The 21671-nt window shown below is 46.9% G+C and overlaps 1 protein-coding gene across 1 annotated transcript in view; it reads left to right on the top strand.

Moving 5' to 3' along the window:
• c9h11orf49 (chromosome 9 C11orf49 homolog) overlaps positions 1-20662 on the top strand; it is a 348746-nt gene extending 328084 nt beyond the window's left edge. Inside the window, exons 8-9 of the mRNA XM_038808282.1 lie at positions 14922-14985; positions 19096-20662. Of these exons, the coding sequence (XP_038664210.1) occupies positions 14922-14985; positions 19096-19258 (227 nt within the window). The 3' untranslated portion in view covers positions 19259-20662. The remainder of the gene's footprint in view (positions 1-14921; positions 14986-19095) is intronic.
• Positions 20663-21671: the final 1009 nt, after the last annotated feature.

Raw genomic sequence — 21671 nt, 5'->3', positions numbered from 1 at the left:
GGTGCTGGTTACTCACCCTGGCCCCCTGGCCACCCTGAGGAGGTCGTGCAGCTTATTACAGTTCTACTGGCCGGTCCTGGCAGTGGGGCCCACGGCGCTCACGGCCTCTGCCATCTGTACGGCGGCGGTTGGCAGCCTCCTTACCACCCCGATGAATAGAGTGCTCCGCCTCTCCTCCATGGCATCCAGTGGATCTCGAGCTCCGCATCTGTCCAGCCAGGATTACGTGCAGCTGCAGCTTGTCAGCCTCTCGAGTGTCAATCCCGGCTCTAGCAAACCTAATTGGAATCGCTCTCGTTCGCACGTTGAGTGCTAGCCCGTCAACGGATCCTGACTGGCGCCATTTTCGAGGACGTAGAACACCACCGATTCAGTCCCGCTTCAGCACTTAGGGCGCAATCCAACAGTCACGCTGTACCCGAAAAAGCAGCTCACCGCGGCACAGCGTGGCCGTTGAAAGCCGGGAGACTCCGCTCCCAGGATCTACCCGGCTCGCAATGCCTCGCGAGATACAATACAATCTCACTAGACATTGCGATGTGAACCTCACCCACAATGGATCAAGTCCATAGGATGCTGGAGATCTGAAATTAAAGTAAAAAGTGCTGGAAATACTCAGCATGTCCGGCAGCATCTGTGGGTCCTAAGGAAGAGCCAGCCGTACTCAAAACGTTAACTCTGTTTATCTCAGCACAGATCCTGCCGGACTTGCTGGGTTTTTCAAACATTTTCTCTCTTTTAAAACGTTGCTTATTACACAATAATCAGAAGGTGACACAACTACTTTCTTCCTTTTCTTTTGTAAATAGTCTCAACAGCTTGCAATCTAAAAAACAAGGCAGTTACTCTTCTAATGGTAATCTTTAATTTAACGCAACCTCTAAACACACCTGTACTCAATCTGTCTCTTTAGCTTTCTATAGTTACAGCGTAAATTCTCTGGCACTCAATCAAAGAAATAAATTTCCAGTGGGGTGCGAACATAATGTGCTAGAACTCCGCTGACCCACACTCCACATAAACATCATAGGGGGGAAATCCTAATGGATTAAAATGACCTTTCACCCAGTTTTGTGACATTATACATTTGAGTTGATTTATCGTCACGTGTAATGAGGTACGGTGAAAAGTATTGTTCTGCGTACAGTCCAAACAGACCGTTCCATACATGAAAAAACATAGGACAAAGATAAATGCACAACGTAAATACGTTGACACAGGTATCGGGTGAGAAAGTTAGTGCGGTAATGAGAAAGGGAGGAAGAGGATCTGTGAGCGAGGGTCGCCATGCTCTGGCGCCATCTTGAGTCCAACATTGTGCAATTCACCACACTGTATCATTTGGAAAGTTTTGAAGACAAGCCAATTCAGGTGCTCTCATGAAGAGTTTGAAACATGCAAATCCTTAAAAAAAAAAATCAAATTGGCCACAGGCCTGCATCGCAGACATCGTATCACTGCAAAGAGCAGCGAAACTGCTCGACAAGCTTGTCAGGGTTGTTTTGGGAGATCATAGCTGATTTATGATTACAATATAACCTAGTTGCTTCAATGTGCTTTCAGCAATTCCAACGAATTGTTAGCATCTGGGGCAACACTGCCAAAGCGAACATTGTGCGGTCACTATCGATATTTATAGTTGCAGAAGTACAAGTGATTGAAGTAGGGAAAGTACTGGGGCGGAATTTCCTGTGGCAATTGTGCTCAGAGAATCACATAATTGGATGTAAAACAAATCCATAAAGATTAAGGAGGCTTGGGTGTAAGAATGTTAAGTATATGATTGCTCTGTGCCCCAAAAACCTTGATCATTTCCAACAGTCTCCAAATGCATCTTGGGTCATTCCAATGACTCCGCCCTCAGATCTGTAAATTTGCTGAAATTGCGCTAGTTCATAATGTTTGTAAAATGTTATGGTAGTAAGATTGTAAAACCAGCAGGAAAATTCCCTCTGATATATTTGTATGGCGTTAAGTTTTTAGCCTGTTCTTTTGTAATGGTTTTGCTGGAAGTAGCAAGCGAATGTTCATGTTATCCGAGTGCAAATGGAGGACATCATCTCACCCAAAATGTTAGTTTTTAATCTGTTATCTATGAATTTACGAATATGGATTGTGGTGAATTATAAACACTAATAGTCCCCACTGTATTGTACAACATGTGTTGAGCCTGTACCTTGTGTGAGATCACGTGTAGTTGCGCGGCTCTACCCATAGGGGGAGATGAGGAGCTTGTACTGGGCTCCACCCTTGGCTCTGCCCATGGCTCCGCCCATGGCTGCTCCCCCTAACCAGAAGTATAAAGGTTGCTGTTGTGAGCCTGCCTGCCAGTTCATCAAGAGTTCATCTTGTCACAGGCAGGCTCTGTTGTAAGATGATTAAAACCACTGTTCGCTTCTAACCACGGGTCGCGTGAATTGATGGTCTCATCATGGATACAGCAGTGTTTGAAAATATTTGATATTGTAATAATGGGCCCAGAGCTAAGTGGTGTAAAAGATATAATCAAACATAGTGGGCGCAATTCTCCCAACACGGGAGAAATCGTAAGGCTGGCGTCAAACCCGGGCGGGTTTGACGCCAGCGCGCCCCTTCCCGACCGGGAACCGATTCTGGTCCCCGGTCGGGGCTAGCAGCCCGACGCCGCAAGCTCCGGCATCACGGGCTTAACGAATTTCGTTAAGCCCGCTTGCCGGAGTTAGCGCCGGCTGACGCGTCATATGACGTCAGCCGCGCATGCGCGGATTGGAAGACTCCAACCCGCGCATGCGCGGATGGCGTCATCGCGTATTTGCGCAAAACCCGCGCATGCGCGGGCCGGGATGCCCCTCAGCCGCCCCGCGAATGGATACTATGGGGCGGCGGAAGGAGAAAGAGTGCGCGGGCATCGGGCCCGCTGCCCGCGATCGGTGCCCACCGATCGCGGGCCCATGGCACCCTTGGCACGGCCGTGGTACTGCCGTGCCAATCGGTGCCATGGTTATAAAAAGCGAGTTGTTCCCGCCGTTTTTACGAACAGCCAGACCAGGTCTGTTTGCCGTTCGTAAAAACAGCGTAAAGGGCTGGGACTTCGGCCCATCGAACAGCTGTGAATCGCTGCCGGCCGTAAAAAAACGGCAGCAGCGATTCGTGTCGGGAGTTGGGCGGGGGGTGGGGGGGGAGAATAGCGGGAGGGCGGGAAAAATGTCGGGAAGGCCCTCCCGCTATTCTCTGACCCGTCGTGGGGGTCGGAGAATTTCGCCCTGTAATCGGGTCAGTGTGTGTTCTAACTGTGCATAACACGCGGCGGAGCGGGGAAATAGATGGGAAGAAAGATTCATGTTGGCAGTCCAAAAACTCAGTTGGTGCTGCTTTGGACTGTTTATGTGACCTTTCACAACACGCATCTCTCGCATCCAAACAAATTTCTCCTTTACAATAAAGCGCCCACTAGAGTCAGTACAATAGGTTTGCAACAAACCAAGCTAGTTTTACAAGAACTTTGTCAATCCTTTCATTTAACTGAATGCAAAAGGAAACAATACGATTTAACTTTGAACATGGTTCAGGAATATAGAGTGTATCATTTTGGTACGGGCATTTTCTTTCCTCATGTGGTGCCTTATCTTAAGTGAAACACAGGCTTAAACTTATAATGTGAACAATGCCTTTGACTGCAGATTCATATTAACTTATAAAGGATTTGCTAAGAATGTTGAGTAACTGCAGTGTCAGAATAAGTGATTTTTATCATCACACTGTTCACTGTTATTTCATTGAATTCAATTTCACCGTCTGCCATGGTGCGATTCAAACACGAGTCCCCAGAACTCTATATGGGCAGCACGGTAGCACAGTGGTTATCACAATTGCTTCACAGCTCCAGGGTCCCAGGTTCGATTCCGGCTTGGGTCACTGTCTGTGCGAAGTCTGCACGTTCTCCCCGTGTGTGCGTGGGTTTCCTCCGGGTGCTCCGGTTTCCTCCCACAGTCCAAAGATGAGCAGGTTAGGTGGATTAGCCATGCTAAATTGCCCCTTAGTGTCCAAAAAGTTAGGTGGGGTTACTGGGTTATGGCGTGGTGGTGTGGGCTTGGATAGGGTGCTCTTTCCAAGAGCCGGTGCAGACTCGATGGGCTGAATGGCCTCCTTCTGCACTTTAAATATGATTCTAGATTACTATCCCAGTGACAATATCGCTATCACTGGACTAGTAATCCAGAGAGTCAGGGGACGTGGGTTTCAACCCCTCTGGGCAGGTGGTGGAATTTGAATTCAAGAAAAATTCTGGAATCAAAAGACTAAAGATGACCGTGAAGCCATTATCGATTGTCGTAAAAACCCATCTGGGTCACTAATGTCCTTTAGGGAAGGAAATCTGCCGTCCTTACCTGGTCTGGCCGACATGTGACTCCAGACCCACAACAATGTGGTTGACTTTTAAATGACCTTTGAAGTAGCCTAGCTAGCCGCTCAGTTGTATAAAGCAGCTAAAATGTCTAAAAGGAATGAAACTGGACGGGCCACCTGGCATCAACCTAGTCACCTTGTCGGAAACGACAACGATAAACCCAGCCCTGTCGAACCTGCAACCTCCTCCTTACTAACATCTGGAGGCCTGTGCAAAAACTGGGAGAGCTGCCTCACAGACTAGTCAAGCAATAGACTGACATAGTCGTATTCACTGAATCGTACCTCACAGAGAACGTCCCAGACGCCACCCTCACCATCTCAGCCTATCTCCTGCCCCATCGGCAGGACCGATCCTGCAGAGGGGGCGGCACAGTGGCATACGGTTGGGAGGGAATTGCCCTGGGAATCCTCAACATCAACTCCGACGTGGCATCAGGTCAAACGTGGGAAAGGAAACCTCCTCCTGATTACCAGGTATCGCTCCCCCCTCAGCAGATGAATCAGTATCTCCATATTCAACACCACTTGGAGGAAGCACTGAGGATGGCAAGAGCACAGAATGGGTAGGGGTCTTCTTTGTCCATCAGCATGAGTGGCTCGGTAGCACCAATACTGATCGGGTTGGCTGGGCCCTAAAGGACATAGCTGCTAGACTTGAGGGAGGCATGGTAGCACAGTGGTTAGCACAGTTGCTTCACAGCTCCAGAGTCCCAGGTTCGATTCCCCGCTAGGTCACTGCCTGTGTGGAGTCTGCACGTTCTCCCCGTGTCTGCGTGGGTTTCCTCCAGGTGCTCCGGTTTCCTCCCACAGTCCAAAGGTGTACAGGTTAGGTGGATTGGCCATGCTAAATTGCCCTTAGATTAGGAGGGGTACTGGGTTACAGGGATAGGGTGTTGGTGTGGCATAAAGTGGGGTGTTCTTTCTGAGAGCCGGTGCAGATGCGATGGGCTGGGTGGCCTCCTTCTACACTGTAAATTTTATGATTCTATGATAGATTAGGCCTGCAGCAGCTGGTGGGGGAACCAACAAGTGAGAAAGACATACTAGAACTCATCCCCACGAACCTGCCTGCCACAGATGTATTTGTCAATGACAGTGTCAGTAGGAGTCACTGCCACACAGACCTTGTGGAGACCAAATCTTGTCTTCACATTGAGCATACCCACCATCATGTTGTGTGGCACTACCACTGTGCTAACTGCGATAGACATCAAACAATCTAGCAACTCAAGATTGGGAAACCATGAGGCCCTATGGGCCATCAGCAGCAGCAGAATTGTACTCAACCACAGTCTGTAACCTCATGGTCTGGCATAGTCCATTCTACCATTATAAACAAGCCAGGGAATGAACCACCAAGATCTGGACATTATACAGGTTTGGGCTGACAAGTGGCAAGTACATTCACGCCACACAAGTACCAGATAATGACCATATCCAACAAGAGAGAATCGAATCATCACCCTTTGGCATTCAATGACATTGCCACCACTGAACCCCCCAATATCACCATTCTCAGAGTTACCATTTACCAGAAACTTAACTGGATTAGCCATATAAACACTGTGGCTAGCAGAGTAGGTCAAAGGCTAGGAATGCTGTGGTGAATCACTCCCCTCCTGACTGCCTAAAGCCTGTCCACCATCTACCAGGCACAAGTCAGGAGTATAATGGAATACGCTCCACTTGCCTGGATAGGTGCAGCTCCAACAACACTCAAGAATCTCGACACCATCCAAGACAAAGCAGCCCACTTGATTGGCATCCCAACTCACACATCCACTCTCTCCATCACCGAGTGGCAGCCATGTGCACCATCTACAAGATGCTCTGCAGTAACTCACCAAGTCCCCATTGACAGCACCTTCCAAACCCACAACCACTACCATTTAAAAGGACAAAAGCAGCAGATACCTGGGAACGTCACCACCTGGAGGTTCCCCTCCAAGTCACTCATCACCCTGACTTGGAAATATATCACCGATCCTTTACTGTCTCTGGATCAATCTCCTGGAGCACCCTCCCTAACAGCGACCTACACCTCAGGGACAGAGCCGTTCAATGAGGCATATTATCTCCATCTTCTCAAGGCAATTAGGGATGGGCAATAAATGCTGCCTCACCAGCGATGCCCACATCCCGTGACTGAATTTTTAAAAACGCTGTTCTATTTTGATAAGAGCCACTTATACAATCATCCAGCATTCATTCAGTCCATTGGGAACATTTTGAGTATAAACTTGGTACAACATTGTGGTCACAAATTACAATACATTACATTTATGAATGATAAAACATTGCATTGTGTACTGAAATTAAGATAAAATTTACCGTTGAATTTATGGGCGCGATTTAACCAGAAAAAAATCTAGGTCCAGTTTTGGGTGCGTTTAGTGGGTTGTTTCTCAGCGGCTGCAGCACCGAGAATCACCCGGCTATTCAGCGGCACTTTGCCATTTCCTGTGGCCTTCGGGAATTTCTCTCCGCCGACGCCACAGTTCGAGTTATTTCCTGCTGCCGATCCCAGCAGGACCGGTCCCTCGCTGACCAGGGTGCCATTTTGTCTGGCTGCCCCGATCGTTTTCCCCCCTCCCCTCCCTCCACGTGGTAAGGCCCTTCCCGGCCTGATTCCCGTTAGTGCCAACCTGGCACCCAAACACCCAGGCAGAGTGGCACTGTCAGGGTGCCAGGGTCAGACAGAGAGCCAGGGTGTCACTCTGCCCTGTCCCCGACCACCCAGGGTCTCTAATGGTCTGGGAGACCCCCTCCCGGGGCGAGATCAAGATTGTGAGAGAGGCCTCTCGTGAGATTCAGCGGCCTCGTCCCGAGACTAAGTCTGGTGCGATGAGGTCATTAAATCGCACCCTATGTGTTTCTTGAAATAAGTATGATGTGGAGATGCCGGCGTTGGACTGGGGTGAGCACAGTAAGAAGTCTTACAACACCAGGTTAAAGTCCAACAGGTTTGTTTCAAACACGAGCTTTCGGAGCACGGCTCCTTCTTCAGGTGAATGGAAAGGCTTGTTCCAGAAATGTTTATATAGACACAGTCAGAGATGCCCCGGAATGCGAGCACCTGCAGGCAATCAAATCATCAAAGATGCAGAGAGAGAGGTAACTCCAGGTTAAAGAGGTGTGAATTGTCCCAAGCCAGTTCAGTCGGTAGGCCTCTGCAAGTCCAGGCTTGTTGGTGGGGGCCGAATGTAATGCGACATGAATCCCAGATCCCGGTTGAGTCCGCATTCATGCGTGCGGAACTTAGCTATAAGTTTTTGCTCAGCAATTTTGCGTTGTCGCGTCTCCTGAAGGCCTCCTTGTAGAATGCTGACCCGGAGATCAGAGGCTGAATGTCCTTGACTGCTGAAGTGTTCCCCAACTGGAAGGGAACATTCCTGCCTGTTGATAGTCGCACGATGCCCGTTTATTCGTTGTCGCAGTGTCTGCATGGTCTCGCCAATGTACCACGCTTCGGGACATCCTTTCCTGCAGCGTATGAGGTAGACTACATTGGTCGAGTCGCACGAGTATGCGCCGCGTACCTGGTGGGTGGTGTTTCCACGTGTAATGGTGGTGTCCATGTCGATGATCTGGCATGTCTTGCAGAGATTACCCTGGCAGGGTTTTGTGGTGTTGTGGTTGCTGTTCTGAAGGCTGGGTAATTTGCTGCAAACAATGGTTTGTTTGAGGTTGCGCGGTTGTTTGAAGGCCAGTAGTGGGGGTGTGGGGATGACCTTGGCAAGATGTCCATCCTCGCTGATGATGTGTTGGAGGCTGCGAAGAAGATGTCGTAGTTTCTCCGCCCCAGGAAAGTACTGGACGACGAAGGGTACTCTGTCAGTGGTGTCCCGTGTTTGTCTTCTGAGGAGGTCGGTGCGGTTTTTTGCTGTGGCGCGGTGGAACTGTCGATCAATGAGTCGAGCGCCATATCCCGTTCGTACGAGGGCATCTTTCAGCATCTGTAGGTGTCTGTTGCGCTCCTCCTTGTCTGAGCAGATCCTGTGTATACGGAGGGCTTGTCCATAGGGGATGGCTTCTTTAATGTGTTTCGGGTGAAAGCTGGAGAAGTGGAGCATCGTGAGATTATCTGTGGGCTTGCGGTAAAGCGAGGTGCTGAGGTGACCGTCCTTGATGGAGACGAGTGTGTCCAAGAATGGAACTGAATTTGGAGAATAGTCCATGGTGAGTTTGATGGTGGGATGGAACTTATTGATGTCATCGTGTAGTCGTTTCAGTGATGTCTCGCCGTGGGTCCAAAGGAAAAAAATGTCATCGATGTATCTGGTGTATAGCATCGGTTGAAAGTCCTGTGTGGTGAGGAAGTCCTGTTCAAACTTGTGCATGAAGATGTTGGCATATTGAGGTGCAAATTTGGTCCCCATGGCTGTTCCGTGCGTCTGGATGAAGAATTTGTTGTCGAAGGTGAAGACGTTGTGGTCTAGAATGAAACGGATGAGTTGCAGAATTGCGTCTGGAGATTGGCAGTTGTCGGTGTTGAGGACTGAGGCTGTTGCAGCAATGCCGTCGTCATGGGGGATGCTGGTGTAGAGTGCCGAGACATCCATTGTGACGAGGAATGTTCCTGGTTCAACTGGTCCATGGGTGCTGAGTTTCTGTAGGAAGTCCGTCGTGTCGCGACAGAAGCTGGGTGTACCTTGTACGATGGGTTTCAAGATGCCCTCGATGTGGCCAGAGAGGTTCTCACACAGGGTCCCATTGCCTGAAACGATAGGACGGCCTGGTGTGTTGGCCTTGTGTATTTTCGGGAGGCAGTAGAGATCTCCAATGCGGGGATGCGGGGAATATCTTTGATGATTTGATTGCCTGCAGGTGCTCGCATTCCGGGGCATCTCTGACTGTGTCTATATAAACATTTCTGGAACAAGCCTTTCCATTCACCTGAAGAAGGAGCCGTGCTCCGAAAGCTCGTGTTTGAAACAAACCTGTTGGACTTTAACCTGGTGTTGTAAGACTTCTTACTGTGCTCACCCCAGTCCAACGCCGGCATCTCCACATCATGGCTACCATTGACACCGCAAACTGCCGGCTCAAAGTGGAGAGGATCTCCAGGAAGATCGCGCATATAGACACTGACATTCAGTTTCTACAAAGATGCAAAAAAGCAGACAAGATCCCGAAAGGACTACAGATAAACCAAGAGAGAGGCCATATTCTCAACTTGCGCTCAGGACACAGCAGACCAGCTGCGGAACACCGCCAAACAGATGAGACAGCAATACTATGCCACCTACATGCACACCAAGAACAGGAAGCTTGAGAAACTTGGCATCACCACCAGCAGCAATCAAGCTTCTCCCGGTACAACAGTCGAAAACAATACAGGGAAATCCATTGTCAACTTGTCAGACTACACCCTTCAACCAGACGAAATCGAAGTCCTCAGCAGAGGGCTCAATTTCTGCACCACCACCAAAATGGACCCCATCAGTCTCGCGGCAGATACGGAGGAATTCATCAGGCGAATGAGGCTCCGGGAATTCTTCCACAGACCCCAAGAGGCCGACAGCGAACCCAGGGACACGACCAATGAACCGGAACAGCAGACCGCGAGATCTGCAGTGCAGCAACCGAAAAGGAAAGAGTCAAATTGGACCCCTCCGGAAGGCCGCTGCCCTAGACTCGACATGTATGCTCAAGCCGTCAGAAGTCGTGTCAATGCCAGATTCATCACTCGCAATCACAAGGCAGCCTCAAACGTCACCCAAGCACAACGCAACGCCATCCGCACTCTCAAGACCAACCGCAACATCGTCATCAAACCAGCAGACAAAGGAGGGGCCACCGTCATACTGAACAGAACAGACTACTGCAAAGAAGTATACCGACAACTCGACAACCAGGAACACTACAGGCAGTTACCCGCAGATCCAACCAAGGAACACATCCGCCAACTCAGCAGACTGATCAAGACCTTAGATCCAGACCTTCAGAACACCCTACGTGCTCTCATCCCACGTAATCCCCGCATTGGAGATCTCTACTGCCTCCCGAAAATACACAAGGCCAACACACCAGGCCGTCCTATCGTTTCAGGCAATGGGACCCTGTGTGAGAACCTCTCTGGCCACATCGAGGGCATCTTGAAACCCATCGTACAAGGTACACCCAGCTTCTGTCGCGACACGACGGACTTCCTACAGAAACTCAGCACCCATGGACCAGTTGAACCAGGAACATTCCTCGTCACAATGGATGTCTCGGCACTCTACACCAGCATCCCCCATGACGACGGCATTGCTGCAACAGCCTCAGTCCTCAACACCGACAACTGCCAATCTCCAGACGCAATTCTGCAACTCATCCGTTTCATTCTAGACCACAACGTCTTCACCTTCGACAACAAATTCTTCATCCAGACGCACGGAACAGCCATGGGGACCAAATTTGCACCTCAATATGCCAACATCTTCATGCACAAGTTTGAACAGGACTTCCTCACCACACAGGACTTTCAACCGATGCTATACACCAGATACATCGATGACATTTTTTTCCTTTGGACCCACGGCGAGACATCACTGAAACGACTACACGATGACATCAATAAGTTCCATCCCACCATCAAACTCACCATGGACTATTCTCCAAATTCAGTTCCATTCTTGGACACACTCGTCTCCATCAAGGACGGTCACCTCAGCACCTCGCTTTACCGCAAGCCCACAGATAATCTCACGATGCTCCACTTCTCCAGCTTTCACCCGAAACACATTAAAGAAGCCATCCCCTATGGACAAGCCCTCCGTATACACAGGATCTGCTCAGACAAGGAGGAGCGCAACAGACACCTACAGATGCTGAAAGATGCCCTCGTACGAACGGGATATGGCGCTCGACTCATTGATCGACAGTTCCACCGCGCCACAGCAAAAAACCGCACCGACCTCCTCAGAAGACAAACACGGGACACCACTGACAGAGTACCCTTCGTCGTCCAGTACTTTCCTGGGGCGGAGAAACTACGACATCTTCTTCGCAGCCTCCAACACATCATCAGCGAGGATGGACATCTTGCCAAGGTCATCCCCACACCCCCACTACTGGCCTTCAAACAACCGCGCAACCTCAAACAAACCATTGTTTGCAGCAAATTACCCAGCCTTCAGAACAGCAACCACAACACCACAAAACCCTGCCAGGGTAATCTCTGCAAGACATGCCAGATCATCGACATGGACACCACCATTACACGTGGAAACACCACCCACCAGGTACGCGGCGCATACTCGTGCGACTCGACCAATGTAGTCTACCTCATACGCTGCAGGAAAGGATGTCCCGAAGCGTGGTACATTGGCGAGACCATGCAGACACTGCGACAACGAATAAACGGGCATCGTGCGACTATCAACAGGCAGGAATGTTCCCTTCCAGTTGGGGAACACTTCAGCAGTCAAGGACATTCAGCCTCTGATCTCCGGGTCAGCATTCTACAAGGAGGCCTTCAGGAGACGCGACAACGCAAAATTGCTGAGCAAAAACTTATAGCTAAGTTCCGCACGCATGAATGCGGACTCAACCGGGATCTGGGATTCATGTCGCATTACATTCGGCCCCCACCAACAAGCCTGGACTTGCAGAGACCTACCGACTGAACTGGCTTGGGACAATTCACACCTCTTTAACCTGGAGTTACCTCTCTCTCTGCATCTTTGATGATTTGATTGCCTGCAGGTGCTCGCATTCCGGGGCATCTCTGACTGTGTCTATATAAACATTTCTGGAACAAGCCTTTCCATTCACCTGAAGAAGGAGCCGTGCTCCGAAAGCTCGTGTTTGAAACAAACCTGTTGGACTTTAACCTGGTGTTGTAAGACTTCTTATTGAAATAAGTAAGTTGTGTAGAGCAGAATAAAATGAAAAGAAACAAATTGTCAGGCCAATGTGAAAGGTCAGACATGTGCGAATACTTGGCTAATGCATTCATAGAGCCAGCACAGAGCCTCATGAGTCATGACACAGGTGGCTGGACCTGGAGAACCAGCATGAAATGTGTGCTCACATCTCGGAGTTTACTGAGGCAGCGTGGAATAAGATTGAAAGATTCATCTCCTGTGCCCCTCAATGTTCACTGGTTTGAGCACAATACCTCCTCCATTGAGAAAGTGGCCAGCCTTCATGGAGTGCCATACTCTGCGCTGCTCAGAGTTGGAGCTGTGACAAGTCACGGACATGCACAGAATGCATGCCACACTTTGTAGCATTGACTCGTCAGCGGCGCAAAGGGGCATTAAATGGATGCCAGCTGTCCCCCGCCTGTGATCGAGGTCACCATAAAGGGGCTGAGGTGGCAACAGGTGTGACATTGAGGGTGCACCCTACAGGTGTGCTTCATTATCATCTGCCCCTAACGCCCCTCGGAGTTGATTGAATGACTTCCCACTATATCTGAAAATGAGACTAATGTGTCTCTTGTGAATTTCTAAAGAACTTTTATAACACAACAGACAGAAATGGGGTTTGTACAGAGGTCTGTCAGTATTTAGGGCAGCACGGTAGCATGGTGGTTAGCATAAATGCTTCACAGCTCCAGGGTCCCAGGTTCGATTCCTGGCTGGGTCACTGTCTGTGCGGAGTCTGCACATCCTCCCCGTGTGTGCGTGGGTTTCCTCCGGGTGCTCCAGTTTCCTCCCACAGTCCAAAGATGTGCGGGTTAGGTGGATTGGCCATGCTAAATTGCCCATAGTGTCCTAAAAAGTAAGGTTAAGGTGGGGGGTTGTTGGGTTACGGGTATAGGGTGGATACGTGGGTTTGAGTAGGGTGATCATGGCTCGGCACAACATCGAGGGCCGAAGAGCCTGTTCTGTGCTGTACTGTTCTGTGTTCTGTATTCGCCACAGATATTCCACCTGGTAGGATGGTTGACAATTGACAAACGGTAAATACATTTAGAAGGTTACAGCACCACCCAGTGATAGAACTCATGTAGTACAAGCAAGTTAAATTTGTGCATTTGGTTTGACAAAATCAACCATGATCATTTCCATTGATAACTATTTACTGACTAGTTTACACACACGTGTATGCATTATGAAATGTGCAATCGATCAAGGTCAGCTATTTGGTCCCCAGCAGTAATGTGCCACCATTCATCATGGCTCACATATGGTTGGTACTCGGATACTCCGGGACCCATACCCACAACATCTTCCGGGGATATAGGAGTGAGATAAAATCATCTTTCACTAAAACTTTTTAATTTAAAACCGTTAAATTTATTTATGTAAGTCACAATGAGTAACTACCATATTTTATTTAACATTAATGCTTAATGGATCATTTAGTGTAAATTTGACTAAATTTGTTGTTTGATAATTATTTTGTGTAGGATTCATTTATTGTAAGCAAATGAGAACAATTGTTCAGAACTGGATATTACCTTCAGTGTGACCTGTAAGGCCTTTACTCTGTAATTTTGTTTTGATGTGGATTAATTGAATTACAATCCAGGAAACAGGAGATTGCACTGCACATGGAATTGGAATCATAGAATCCCTACAGTGCAAAAGGAGGCCATTCGGCCCATTGAGTCTGCACCACCCCTTCGAAAGAGCACCCTACTTAGGCCCAATCCCCACGCTAGCCCTATGTCCCCATTTGGACACTAAGGGGCAATTTAGCATGGCTAATCCACCTAATCTGCACATCTTTGGACTGTGGGAGGAAACCGGAGCACTCGGAGGAAACCCACGTAGACACGGGGAGAACGTGCAGACTCCACACAGACAGTCACCCGAGGTCAAGATCGAACCTTGGCCCCTGGCGCTGTGAGGCAGCAGTGCTAACTATTGCGCCGCCCTTCTTCTATTCTCTTGTCACACAAATCTAGTGATGCACCAAAACATACTTTGGTCTGGTTCAATAGCTAGTAATTCCTGAAACAGGTCGCTAGTCTGTCGCCAAGTGCTTATCGTTTGAAGGGGGCCACTAAACATCAAGTGTGGCCGACCAGGAGTCTGTCCTGCTCTTACCGTCATCCCTTAGCCGGTTTGGAAGGATCTGCAGGTTGACACTCAGGTTTGGCCGCGTTATGAACGCACCTTCCTTGGCTATCGCCACCTCAGGTGGGACTGAAGCCCGGAGTTTCTGGGGTAGAGACAGGGACATTGCCACTGCGCCACAGGGCCTATTTGGAATCATATTTATTCTTAAAGCTGCATTTCTCAAAGATTTAATTTCTGGGTAGTATTGTCGACAGAAACATTTGTTGGTTGGTCCTTGCTAAAAATGCACGAATGTAAATAACTTCAAAAGCATTTTTTCACCCTTGATGTGAAGAGACAAAATGTCAGGAGCATTTATAACAATTTTAATCTATTCCTAACTTTAGAATTATTTTAAAATCATCGTGGGCGGGTTCTCTGGCCAAGTTCGCCCGGCAACCGGTGAATCCTGCCCGAGGTCGATGGACTTCTCCATTGCCCGCGTATCGCCCGTGCCGTTCTTGCGGCGGGCGGGCGGAAGAATCCAGCCCTGTATCTAAAGTAATGATTTTTTTTTGTTGTTGTTTACAGGAATTCTTCCCAGTAAGTCCGAACTTCTCATAGATTCAGACATGGACCGAGAGCTGGAGAAAGTGTACGTGAAAAAATAACTGCATCGTAAACACTTTGGAATTTATTATTCCACCTTTTTGTCTGATTAACACTCAATTCATTCTCAACTTAGAAATAGTTTCCAAGAAAAATTTCTGAATATGTATCAGGACCGATTTTCCTCTTCACCCCATGCGGCAGCGTAAATCCCGTCATACATTTTTCACGTGTGTTAGTTGACCTCAGTTGAAATTGGAATATTTAGCAGTTCTGCTACTTACTTTTCATCGAGCGAGTGCTGGGCCAAACTACTGCCTTTGATTTGCCGTTTGTACCTATAGGGGCAGCAAGTTTAGTTTTTTTTCCAAAATCATAATCATAAAATTTGTAAAGGTACATTACATAACCTGTTCTGAAAACTCTGCTCACGTTTTGACAGCTGTGACAAATTCTGCCACAGCAACTGAGACATCCCCAACATTCTAAAACAATCAACAGGGTTCAAAATAAAACAGCCCACTACGTCCTTTAAAAGAAAAGTCAATTCATATTATCTCACAAGGATCTGCAACCACATCTTCGCCAGACGCTAATCGGTTCTTCCTTGGGCCATACTCTATCTGGTGCAGATATCATTCAAATATCATCCAAATCCATCCATTAGTTTTTGAGCTGTCGAATCATAGAATTCCTGTAGTGCAGAAGGAGGCCATTCGACTCATTGAGTCTGCACTGACCCTCTTGAAAGAGCACCCTATATAGGCCCACTCCCCACCCTATCCCCGTAACCCCTCCTAACCTATACATCCTTGGACACGGCAATAAGGCACAATTTTATCATGGCCAATCCACCTAACCTGCACATCTTTGGACTGTGGGAGGAACCCTGAGCACCCGGAGGAAACCCACGCAGACAAGGGGAGAACGTGCAAACTCTACACAGACAGATATTATTTATAGAGAAACAGGGGCAAAAACACTCCATATTTCCACCTTTAGTGACAGAAGTTATATTTATAATATTCATTTGATGTCAAATATACAGCTCGAGGATTTTATATGACTTATTGTATCTCAGCATACCGTGGAGGCAGAGCCTGAGACAGTGGATGTCCCCCATTGAGCCAATGCAGATTAGGTGCATCCCTCAGAAAAGTGCATTTTCTTTTCAAAAATATACTTTATTCCTAAATGTTTAGGAAAGTACATTGCATGACCTTGCAAAGTTCACATCACAGAAGATGCAAAACACACCAATTTCCTCTAATACTCTTTGTTGCTCACTGCCTTTACAATAAGGGTTAATATTTGCAAGGTATATTACATCGCAAGAGGCTTTACTCAGTTTCCAGCTCCTGATATATTCTGGCTGAAAGGCCTCAGACAGTGACCTTTCCCCATTGTACCTTTGCTGTGACTACACCAAGCTTAGTGCCTGCCTTAACCCATAGGATTATAAAGTGGTGTCCTGTAGATGAAAAGACAGATTTACATGCTGTTTCGATTGCTGTTCTCTCTGTCCCATACTACACTTTACAGTTCTATTATCTCCAGCCCCAGCTTCCCAAAACGTACTCTCTGATATTTTATCATCTTTCTATGTCCCGTGCCACTTTTTATATTTGAATAACTTGAACAAACTTAGTTCTTTCAGTGTTTCAATCAACAATCATTCATTTACTTCAACTGGAGACTTGCAAATTTTCACAGCACATCAAGAAGTGAATTCTTAAGCAAATGAATGGAAAATTGTCGAATTGTGCTCCACCTGCACGGAACTCTGTTGCGTTTATGCTGACACATTGTTTAGATATTAGTCTTCGCTAAGTTTTAATCCTCTCCCCTCTGAGTCAGAAGGTCATGAGTTAAAAGGAAAGATGATTAATAGCAAGCAGTCCTGGGTTACTGCATATGCCTTTGCATATCCAAGTTTCCAGTACTCTACAATAACAATAAAAGCAAGTTAAAGGCGACATAGTCCCAGATGACCACAGGCTGCTTTCCCCTTTGAGGGGGGAGAGCTGACTGGTGGTGATTTAACCTGAGGTTCACCACATCTCAGACAAGGGGGCAAGGTTGTGAAGGCGGGCCCTTAATGGATAACCTCGGCCGGTACGGGAATTGAACCCATGCTGCTAGCCTTGCTCCGCATCACAAATCAGCTATCCAGCCAACTGAGCTAAACCAGCCCCCAATAATGTGCTGGCACTTCCTGGGTGCCAGGCCAGCAGTCCAGAGTTCCCAGATTCCAGGTTGCCACTGCCAGGGGTCGGGCCCGGGGCAACCTCCCCAAGGTTGGGGGTGTGAGGGGGAGGGGCCATAAAAGCCGGGAGGGAGATGAAAGTATGTGTGTGGGTGTGGGAGGTTGCGGAAAAAATGGCGCCCTAATCGGCGAGGAGCCTTTCCTGTTGGTGAAATCCCTCCGAGTGCCACCTCGACACAGAGAATCTCCCCGAGGCTGAAAAGAATAATAATGTGGCGCTGGATCGAGGAATGTGTCTCGGTGCTGCAGCCGCCAAGTAACACCCGCTAAATGTGCCGTTCGCGAACTTTGACTTCAGTCCGTTGAATCATGCCCATAATTGATCACATGACATTAAATCGAGGCCCCATTTGCCCCCTCAGGTGGGTGTGAATGATCTCACGAAGCGACAAGAGGATTCTCCTGGTATCCGGACAAGCATTTAAATTATACCTTCCCTCCCAACCCAAACTCACCCACCTTTGAGGTGATTAACCCCCCCCCGAGCTAAGAATACTTACTTACTTGCGATGAACGTATTTTCTGCCGTCTTGCTGAAATTCCACCTTGTTAAAATTTCACGGTATTTTTAAGGCAATATTTGCTTTGAAAAAATTACCTTCCATGTGCTGTAATAAAAGCAAAATACTGTGGATGCTGGTAAACTGAAATAGAAACAGGAATTGCTGCAAAGACTCGTCGGATCAGCCAGTGTCGGTGGAGGGAGAAACGGGGTGAATGCTTCCAGTTCAATGTGACTTCTCCAGAACTCTTTTTGTTCAAAAAAACAAGGCCCATGGCAAATTTTACATTTGGATATATGCACATGCACGACTTTGAAAGGAAACGCGAGAGAAAAAACTAGCACCATTGGCGTTCAGATGGACATTTGCAACCAGAAAATGCACAAATTCTTTTTTATCTTACACGAAACGTGCTGAAAAAAAAGGCTTGCCCATGTGGCGATTTCAAGTCAAATTCAGTCTGGGCTTTGAGCTCAAACTGATTAGCTGTAGGTTTCTTTTGAGACGTTTCGGATAAGTATAGATTGTTATTGTGGAGTACTGGGAACTTGGAGCTGCAGAGTAATATGCCGTAACCCAGGAGTGCTTGATGCTAATTATCATTCCTTATTCGGATAAACACCAAGATATTGCCAATTTAAATGAGAATATTTTTGTGGTATTCTCTGAAGGAACGGATATACGACAGCCAGCTTTATGTTTACAGCTAAGTATAAGTTTCACATTTGAAAAAAATTTACTTTTTGTCAATTAGTTTGTTCCAAAAGTGCTTTCCACAACAAGCTGGAGCTTTGTTGCAGGTTGGTGCTGGTGTATTACATGTCACTGATGCCACCAGCAGGAATACCGTGGAACTGCAACTCTCATTTTAATTCATTTCCTTGCCCTGGACAATGTCCTCTGGATAACCATGTTATTCTATCTCTGTAATGCGCCTACATTATACAGATTTCCTAATACTGTCTCACAGTTTAAAATAAATCACTGAAGGAGCACATTTGCTGAGAAAATGTTGTGTATGACAGTTACCTGTAATTGACTGCATATTTTTGGCCTCTAGGAGAAATCGGATAGTGATTGCACTTTCTGCTGTTCACTTTGTGAAATCTGCTAAGGAACAGTTCCCTATGCAGTTTGTGCATTTACTCAATCCCATCAATTTCTGCGGGTCAATCACCATCAGTGAAAATGATCCAATGACTTAATCTCACGATCCAAGTTTGTTGATAAATCTCGCCAAGCCACCCCTCCCAACTTTCCGCGGTTTTGGTTTGTTCAACCTTCCATTCCGCAGTTTAGGCTGTGCAGCCAGTAGGGCCTGTAGCGGGATGTGAGTACGGACATTGTATTGCAATGATTAATCTCTTGTGTTTATGTCTGTCGGTAGAATTGAACACATGCTCAGTAACCAGACCTCCGGGAGTGCTCACGTGCTCGCTCAGAAGGAACCGTCCAGAAAAGTCGGTCATCGCAAGACTCTGACTCAACGCAAGAAAGTGGACATTGAGAGCGATGGCTCGACCGAAGAAACTGACTCTTCTGAAAATTAACTCCCCGACATTGTTGGCTGCTGTTAATTGTTAGACATTGGTTGCTGCTGTTAATATTACGCCGCGTTATAAAATAGCTGCCGTCAGCTTTGCTTTTGTTTGTTAAAATGTTCAAAGAGTCTTCCGCTGTGTTCGGGTCACCATAGTCAATGCACCGTCTTTTCACTATTGAGACATTGCTTTTGAGCCCGGATTAGATGAATGGTCTGTTTCTGTCAGATTTAGTGAACTGATTCCGAGTCGCCTCAGCCCAGTTCCTATTGCGTTACAGAAATTACCCAAAAGAGAAGCTGGGCAGCAGTCTCGCCCAGTCAACCTTTGGGCTTGAATTTGTGATGGAATTTGAAAGACTGTATTCAGGAGACCATACTGAGCACCTAACATGCTCATTCCCTTCGCAATATCCATTACCTTGTTAAGAGCAAACTGTAGAAGCTTTGTTGTCCAGTATACTTCAGCCAGAAGATAAACCTTAGCATTTTCATCTTATACAAAATGGTATAATAACTGGTGTTCCAGAAATCTTAGCTCAACTGTGTGGCATATGTCTGCGTGCGTTTGAACCCCACTCTTGGTACCATGTGTTGTTCTCTGCCTTGTTCTATTTGGATCACTTTGATGTGTAGTGTTGATCAGAGAACAACGAGTCTTGTAAACCAACACAACTATTTTATTACTACTACTAACTGGATTTGACACTTATCCCTAAGAAACAAACAGTTGATTGATCACAGATAAACTATACTCACTACACTCATCTACATCTAACTCACTAACATAACAAACTACTCCTTTGCTCTCTTACTATCTACAGTCCTTCTATCCAGCTCTTGCTCCTACCACCTACTCCAACCTCCTGTCCCACAAGGCTCTGCATCATCCCTTATATACTTCTGAGACTAGCTCCCTCTAGTGGCTCTCTGTGTACATTTTATGAACCCTTACTTTACTGGCATGTATAATACCACAAACTGCAGAATAGAAAATTAGGTAATGGTCATCTCTCGACTGAAAGTCAGAGATACCAGTCTGAATATAGATTTTAGTGATGATATATCTCAATCAGACTCAATTTAAGGTGCACTTGAATATAGTCTCAGTGCAGGCATATTGAACACAGTCGAGGTGAATTATTGAAATGTCAAGAAATTCAAGCACTGTAATGAAACTACCCCGCTTCTATCTAAGGATGATCGGGTTGATTTCAGCTATGGTGCTCTCCACAGCCAAATATATTGTCCAGTGTTAAATGTTTTTTAAAAATTATCTACTGAAGTATTTGAGGGCACCTGGCTCCAACATGTCCACCTGCAAAAGAAGTGAAAAACTAAATGGGGTGTGGTTAAAACTGAAACATACATTATCTGATATCTTAAAATAAATAAATAAATTGCTTCAAAAGTCTTTCACGGCTAAAGTTAATTTTGTAAAAAAAACCACATACTTGTTTTTGCACTCATTGTCAAATGTGATACAGATGGTGTGAATGTTTCGTATGCGCCACGTAACCTACCTTGAGAAATAAATTGAGTTGACAACTGTAAACTGGACCGGACAAAACTACAGCTAAACAATGGGAAATTCTTGGGCATTATCTTGGTAAAGTACAAAAGTTAGCGCATGTCGCTAAAAGGCAAAAGCTCCACTTGTGCAATTAGCTCTGCATTCAAGATGGACAACTGAGGTAAGGGATAATGTTAAGTGAAAATAAAAAGCAGAAATCCAGCAGACTGCGGAATTATAAAATCAACAAAGGAGTGAACAAAATAACGGGGTGCAAAAAAGCAATATCAAGAGAAAGTTCTGCAACCAACAAAAAAATAAAGGTTTTATAGATACATTAGATAAAAGAATGAGTGTGTGTGTGTGGGGGGGGGGGGGGGGGGGGGGGGTTGGAGAGTATTGTGAGGAAATGTAAGTTTATAAAAACAGATGATCGGCCCTGTAGGGATTCTATCATTCTGTGAAGGTGACACTAAAATGAATGGGACAGACTTGCTAAATTAAAACCTTATATTGATTTTCATAGTACAGGAAGAGGAAATAATACCAACTGTACACAGGGACCTAAAAATACGTCAATGTCAGGAACCTACTGGATTCGAAGGACGGGAAATTCATATGCCCCCGATTTCTAAACACACGGGCCATAATTAGCCGTGGTGGGGGGGTATGATACATAATTTGTCTGCTTGCTTCATCTGAATTAGGTCTCCAGCTCTGTTTCTGGTCCTTCACAGTGCTGCTCGCAATTGTGCGCAGCAGGAGGCCCAGGCAGCATTGCTGCAGACTGCGTGCGAGAAAGACCCTGCTCTTTCTCAAACACAGGCTGCCTCTTAAAGGGAAGCTGCACAAAAAGATTGCCGCAGTGGAAATTCTTGCAAACTGGACACCACAACAAACAGAGCGACCC

This window comes from Scyliorhinus canicula, chromosome 9 (assembly GCF_902713615.1).
Source record: "Scyliorhinus canicula chromosome 9, sScyCan1.1, whole genome shotgun sequence".
In the NCBI taxonomy this organism is placed as follows: domain Eukaryota; kingdom Metazoa; phylum Chordata; class Chondrichthyes; order Carcharhiniformes; family Scyliorhinidae; genus Scyliorhinus; species Scyliorhinus canicula.
The sequence above is the reverse complement of the archived record's forward strand: the minus strand, read 5'-3'. Positions and strand labels throughout refer to the sequence as shown.